The following is a 7,554-nucleotide window of genomic DNA, read 5'->3' as shown; positions in this document are numbered from 1 at the left end:
CTAAAGGGGGTCATGAGGGACTTCTCTGAGGACTAGCTGTGGGCCAAAACGCAACCGGTATTGAACCGCGATATTGAATAGCACAATTCGAATATTTCAACTAGATTGTTGCATGAATTTGGCGTCGGTTATTGTATGTTTGACTGACTCAAACAAAAGTATAGCACAACCTTTGACAATCAATGAGGTACCGGCCGGTTATGTCACTATGGCGAGCGAACAGGCCTGTACATTACGTGGTGCAAGTGGCGCGACCGCACCGGGCCACCAATTTTGAGGGGCAACCCTAAATAATAATTAGCTCATGTTACAATCCAGTCTCATATCCAGTCTTTTCTACGTCAAGCTTAGTAGCTCACAGCTCAGGCAATCAAATCAAGCATTTATGAAAATAGAGTATGTGGTCATGATGTCTCTCACCTTCCATCAACAACTATGGCATGAGGTGATATGGATGAAGATGCAATCGGCATGTAGTAAAATTACAACTTAGTGCGAGCTCACGAGGTATTAATAGTTATGGTAATTACATTATAAAGTATAACTGCATTTTTCTTATTTGCATCTTGGAAATACATAGGGTCACCAGTTTTTATTTGCACAAGGGCCTTGTAAACGTAGTACGGGCCTGCGAGCGAAGTATGGGAGAAGAAAAAGACGTGACTGACCGATCGATGGCGACTTGTCTAGGTGGTGGCTGCTGAGCAGTTCGTCACTGGTCCGGTAGCCAGATGCTATCCTTGTAGTGGTGGGACAAGGGAAAATGATGTGCACGTTCACATGCGCCATGGAAATGCGGTCAACCCCGAGCGTCACCAAGATTCGTGTATGCTCTGCTTGAAAGTTACACTCTGATGCAGTGTTAATTCAAAAGAAGAGAAATAATCTTGCTTGTTTTGTTTGATACGAAGTGTCAACATTCATTATTGTGACGAAAAGGATTGATGAGATGGAGACAGTACTTGGTGCTCTCTAGAGAGCTCTTTTACATACAGTCCTACTACTTAGTAAGTAGTATATAGTATATATAAGATCTAAATATTTATTATTAGGCCCCTTTGGATCATTGGAATTGAATTCCATCCTAATAATCATAATTTAGACACAAATTAATTAAGCTAATATAATTGTATGTGGAATATAGTTGTATATTATAGTTGGTGATATGGGAGAGATACTTGTATGCTGCACTTCTACTATAGAGAAGCGAGTCTAAGAGCGTGCTATAAGAATTGAATTCCATTCTAATAACCATAATCTATAGAATCAATTTCCATCTCCCACCCCATAAATTTAAGATAGGCTTATATCTAAACTTTGGAAAGTTGTGGAATGCCACATTCCAACATAAATTAGCCTACTCCATTAAATAGATTCCAATTCCTTGGACCCAAACGGGACCTTATTGATAATTTTACATTGTAAAAAGTGATATTTGAAATCGAATAGTATGCTAATACAATTATAGTGATGCCCATTTATATTATTTTATCATGATAGTTGTTTTTATACTTATCCTTTTGAATACTAGTATACCTGTACCACATGTAAATAAAAAGGCTCTAAACGGGGGGAGCAGAGTTCAGTTGGCTTTGTACTGTCTTCGTCACTGCCAAGGTAAGTACAGTTAGAGGATAGAGGTTGGCAAGGAGGGCCATCGGATCGGAGACGGCAGCACACCGCTATCTCTGTACACGGCAACATAGAGCTTGCTGGATCTAAGGTAGTGTTTGGTTGCCTCAAATGTAACGTAATCTGATTACTGAAGGTAACGAATCCCATTACATATATTTGGTTGCGGTGGTTTGTAATCAATTGACACTGTAATCGAATCCCTTACCTAAATAATATCTATACAAGCTTGTTACCCCTCCTCCCCCACCGTAATCAGATATAGCACCCACACAGTAATCTAATTACGTTACCAGAGTGCAACCAAATAAAGAGGGCAATCACCCATTCCACCTCCAAATACACTGTAATCTGATTCCCTTTACGTTTACATTACCTTAGCACGAACCAAACACTTTATAAATCTTTTGTAGCTAGAATGCTCTGACACTGGAGCTTACCATTGGACCAAACTTATGTTCTTTGCAAATTATTAGTCACCATTGGTTGTCATAATAAGTCTAACTTGTTGTCTAACTGTAACTGAGAATTATGTTAAAAAAAATAACTGTAACTGAGAATCTGAGATCACGCAAAATAGTGTAGGTACCTGCACTTGGGATTGTACAGAATTGGATGGATTGTGTAATAGGGAAAAATGACGAAAATTCACAGGAAGAAACCATGATATGATGTTGGATATACATGTCTACGTTTCTGTTGCCCTCAAATTTGTACTTTAGATATCCTGTAGGAATTTCAAAAGATATTTCTGGTGTGATTCTGTTCCCCTCAAATTTGTACTTGGGATCTTGTGCATTGGCCTTGAACATTGGTCAGAAACGGACCAACGTCCGGGCTCTTGTGCCCAAACACCCTCGTCGGTTACTCCTACGTACGAAGGGGGAAAAAATCGGTGCAACCCGGCTGCAAACCGCACCTGGTGCTAGGCAACCCTATCTCGATTCAAGCCACGCGTCTGTCTACAGTCTGACACGTGGCGCGAATCCAGCAGCCGGGCTGCACCCGATTCTTTTCACGGAGGAGGAGAAATAAAAAACTGAAAAATCAAGCACCCATATCCCCAGCTCTTTACTATTTGGAGGTAGACAGATGGCTCGACGACCAAGTCGAGACAGGACGGGACACTTGGCCTCCAGCGATCGGTAGCAGAGGCCACAGGTGGTCTCCGCTTCTGCTGAGAGCACACATCCACATCGCATCAGGCATCACATCTTCGTCGCGTCGCCGTTAGCCCTGCTAACCACAAGCCTTTACAGCTGCGCCTCATCTGGTTAATTGGTATTTGTGCTAGAATGGCCTAGCGGTGGTGCTAGAATGGCCGCAACCAGCAAGCAAGTGAAGTGAAAGCTTCTTCCTCATTGGCGCACCGCAGACAAACACCAAGAACAGAACAGCCTGCCAGCTAGAGGCAGCAATGGAGGCAGCTGATTTGCTGACCCTGGGCTTCGACTTCTGTTTCCAATCACCTCCTCGCTTCTTCGACGAGCCCTACGAGCACGACCTCGCCGTCGTCGACAGGTGCCTCGGCTGACCCACACCGGTCTGCGGCTTCTCCTACCTCTATTATATTTAGCTACTTGTTTGCTGATTATTGGTCGGTCTGTTGGCTTGGCTGCTCCAGCATCGTGCTGCACGCGCCGGCCGAGGCCGAGTCGGTCACCGGCCTCTACCCATCCAACAACAGAGAGGCCTCGAGCTCGTCGGACGGCGCCAACTCGTCATGCAACACGCAGGTGCCGCCGGCGTCGTCGCCGGCCGGTGGCGCGGCGAATAAGAGCATGGTCATGGAGAGGCACCGGCGCAGGAGGCTCAACGAGAAGCTCTACGCGCTCCGCAGTGTCGTCCCCAACATCACCAAGATGGACAAGGCGTCCATCGTCAGGGACGCCATCGCCTACATCCAGCAGCTGCAGGAGGAGGAGCGCCGGGTGCTCGCCGAGGTGTCCGCGCTCGAATCCTCCAGCGACACCGCCGCCACCGTCAAGACGGAGGATCATGCGGCGGCCGGAGACGCCGACAGCTACCCGCGGAGGACGAAGAGGACGCGAACGGCGGCGGCCGACGGTGGCAGCGTCACACTCTCCGTCGACGACGCCTCACCGCCAGTCCAGATCCTCGAGGTATGTGTCTAAACTAATTAACCAAGACGACGATTCTTCGAGGTTGCCGACACTACTCACACTGAAAGAAAGAGAAAATTAACAAGGTAAGGTAAGGATTGTGCAGGTTGTGGTTTCGGAAGCGGGGGAGAAGATGGCGGTGGTGAGCGTGCGGTGCAGCAGGGGCAGGGACGCCGTCGCCAAGGTCTGCCGGGCGCTGGAGCCGCTGCGCCTCCGCGTCGTCACGGCGAGCATCGCTGCCGCCGGCGACGCCTTCGTCCACACCATGTTCGTCGAGGTAAGCCTGCGGTCCCGTGCCAATAATGGCGTGGTTGCCACGTATGTACCCGGATTGTTTGCATGCGTCGCTGTCGCGTTAATTGCCTCGTGTACCTCGCGTTATAATAGATATTGTGCCAAACCAAAACAATACTGGTACCACGTGACATCTTATTTTTCGTAGTATCCATCATCCATATATCCTATACGATTCTACCGGATTTCTGTGGTCGTCTGAAAATATTCTTTAAGATAAGGTGCATGGAAGATCTTGTGAATAAGTTCCCTCAGATTTATAAAATATGAATTTAATTTATCAAATCAATACTAATTTGTGCAATATATTGCAAATGCTATGTAAAAATACGGTACTTTTAAAAATTTGATAGTATCCGATCCTACGATATTATCAGGCAATTAAAAACGACACAATCTACTCCCACCATTCTCAAATATATGAATAGATGTTGTATATTTATGGATGGGGTAGTAATATATTAATGCTCGTTACTTCGGACCCCGCAGCGGGTGACGTCAGCCAGTGTGACATCACCGGTGGGCGCCATAGCGTGCTTGGGAATCAAGCTGTTTAGATTTGGGTGCCTTTTCCTTTTGGAGTAAACTGCCGGGCAGTTGAACTGGTCCAGAATGTTAAATTTCCCTATTAAAGTTGAAGCTTTGTTTTTTTTTTTGAGTACGTGGGTGAGTTGTGTATCGTTATTAAAAAAAGAAGTAAAGTTAAAGCTTCTAGTATTCTAATACTTTTCAAGAGCAACTTTGTAGGCAACTTACTCTGACAGGCATATCCTAGGACTTTTCGAGCTGAGAAACGAATCATATTTTAAATGTGGGTCGTAGGCCGTAGTATTATAGACTAAGGTGGACCTGGATTTATGACGTGAAAGGAAGCGAAAATTTGAAGGTTTTTTTTGTCTGCTTGGACCTGGATCAGTTACGCCTGTAGCTTTCATGTGCCGCGGCGCCTGCCTCTCGCCTCTGCTATCTCAGTCCGCATTGATTAATGACGCAGACGTATTGTCTCCTAGCCCTTGTTCAGTTCAACCTCAAACCCCAACTTTGACACTGTAAAAAAGAAGATTACCCATCATATCAAACTTGCGGTACATGCTTGGAGTACTAAATGTAGACGAAATTAAAAACTAATTGCACAATTTTGTTGTACTTTGCGAGACAAATCTTTTGAGCCTAATTAGTCAATGTTTGGACAATAATTCACAAATACAAACGAAATGTTACAGTGTGCTACAGTGCTGGCACAGTAATTTTAGCACTCCAAATTTTAGCAACTAAACGAGGTCCTATTTGGATCCATGCACATCATCAGACATCAGTCTTAAACACAAGCGACAAATCGCACTTCACTTCCTCCAACTAACAAGTGACGCGGATATTTTTGGAATATTCCTCGCGCTTAGTTCAAGAACACTGGCGCATGCATCCAGCATCATCCCTAGCCGGAAATAAAATGTTCATCTCATTCAAGGAAGTAGCATGCATCTATTCACTTTCCTCAGTCTTTGACTAAAGAAAAATTGTACGGCTCTAATTTGCCCGGAAGTAGTTTTTTCATCCATTGATTCCCACGTAATTCATATGTGTGCATGTTCATATAAAAATTGCATTGCCCGAAAAATCTGAACTAGAGATCAAACTAAAGTGACATTTTATGAACAACAGTTTGGACTTTGGACTAACATAACTACAGAAGCATGGGAGGAAAGAAGAGTTGTCTTTCACGAACTGTATGGGGGTCTTATAGATAGGACAGGCTCTCTACTAGCTGGCTGGAGATTAGTTTAGATAATGGCGCGGTAATCTCCTAGCTGGTGATGAAAATGATTGCAATTTCTCTCTGATTACAAGGTAAGGAAATACCAAAACCACAGCACATGTATTGAAGTGTTCTGCTATGTAGATACTATTACTACTGGTGCCAATATTAGTTGCCATGTTTTGTGTGTTTTCCTCAAATATACAAGTGTTGACATGCAGATTGAAGAGATGAGTGGTGCGCAACTAAAGGAGACAATAGAGGCTGCTCTCGCCCACCTAGATGTCACCAGACACTCACTCAAGACCAAGAGATATTGGGAGGACTGATGCCAATGCAAGCTTGGCTTCTCAATAACCGGCCTTATGTCATCGTTTTTCTTTTCCAATGAGGTAGTACTACTGTACCAGTGCGATATAATGTTTCCTTTTCCAAAGTACGACGAGGGTTACAACTGTGTATATTAGTACTTCTCTTTGGATGAGACAATAAATGCTAGCTAAACATGGACACAATTTGACACATTGCTAACATTTTATCATAAAAGTGTGTTTTATTTACAAAAAATAAATCAGCTAAATCTTTTCATTATGTATTTAACAAAATTGACACTTTTGTCACAGCCCGTTACCATACTAGTAGAGAAATGACCTTTCATCCTCAACAAAAATCTCGAAACGATTTGGACCCGGGACTAAAGAGGTTTTAGCCCCGAGTCTAAATTTCGTAGTCCATGGAGACCCCTTTAGTTCCGATTTGTAACACCAGCTGGGATTAAAGGTGAGAGCCTTTAGTTCCAGGTTGGTGTTACAAAATGGGACTGAAGGGGTCTCCACGGGTGACTACAAAAGGATAGCATCCCCTACTCCATCACATGTACTGTGTAGGTGAGATAGTAAGGAAGGATCGCGTGAGGCAAGAGGTCGTGGGTTCGAATCCCACGCACCGCGCACGCGCATATTTTGCCTGAAAAATTACGTGACTTGTGACTTTCGTGTGTGAGAGCCTCCCGGGAATTTCTAATATCTTTTTGGCGAAAAACCTTTAGTCCCAGTTGGAACTAAAGATCTCTCCAACAGGACTCAAGCTCAGCTTTCCATCAGTGACAGTAATTCAGGTAGCGGTCTTTATTGGCGGTTGTTACCTTTGTCATAAACATAGGTAACAAGTTGTAGTTGTTGTCCATTACTTATATTTTTGCCACGTCTTATAAGCAGCTCTACCACATTGAAATCATCAAAATCCTTGAGAATATTGTTCATTCCCCTTCTCTCCCTATCTCTCATTATCGGTGTTTTATACCCGGAAACCTACCTAGGGGTATCCCGAGGTAGTAGTTGGTTGCTAGGGGATTGCCGGACCTGGAACTTGATGGTAAAAGCGAGGACACAAGACATGGATTTATACAGGTTTGGGCCACCAGAGTAGCGTAATACCGGATGTTGAGGTATGAGTTGAGCCTTTGTTTAGGCTTGAGGTAATACACACATCACCTTCTCGAGCGGGTTTTGCTCGGAAAGAGGCTTCACCATAGGGTTTTCTAAGCAAGAGTTAGTGCTAGCCGAAGCGGATTTCCTAGGCTTTTTATCAAGGCTCCCCTGAGACGAATCTTCTAGGTGCAGTCTTTCTAAAGGGTATCCTATGAGAAGATCAAAATTGAGGATGGGATAGATGTGGAAGTCTAGGTGAACCTCGATTTTGTCTATCTTGATCAGCAATGCCCTTGCGATCCCCCAACATTCAAAGATG

General features: G+C 44.3%; 1 protein-coding gene across 1 annotated transcript; it reads left to right on the top strand.

The window, feature by feature from the left end:
• The first annotated feature begins 2,726 nt into the window (after positions 1-2,726).
• LOC117862708 (transcription factor BHLH6) lies at positions 2,727-6,336 on the top strand. The gene is made up of 4 exons (XM_034746209.2): positions 2,727-3,153; positions 3,257-3,755; positions 3,862-4,032; positions 6,027-6,336. Exons 1-4 carry the CDS (start codon positions 3,050-3,052, stop codon positions 6,132-6,134), a joined length of 882 nt encoding a protein of 293 aa, XP_034602100.1. The 5' UTR covers positions 2,727-3,049; the 3' UTR covers positions 6,135-6,336.
• Positions 6,337-7,554: the final 1,218 nt, after the last annotated feature.

The sequence above is a fragment of the Setaria viridis genome, chromosome 7 (genome assembly GCF_005286985.2).
Source record: "Setaria viridis chromosome 7, Setaria_viridis_v4.0, whole genome shotgun sequence".
NCBI classification, from domain to species: domain Eukaryota; kingdom Viridiplantae; phylum Streptophyta; class Magnoliopsida; order Poales; family Poaceae; genus Setaria; species Setaria viridis.
The sequence above is the reverse complement of the archived record's forward strand: the minus strand, read 5'-3'. Positions and strand labels throughout refer to the sequence as shown.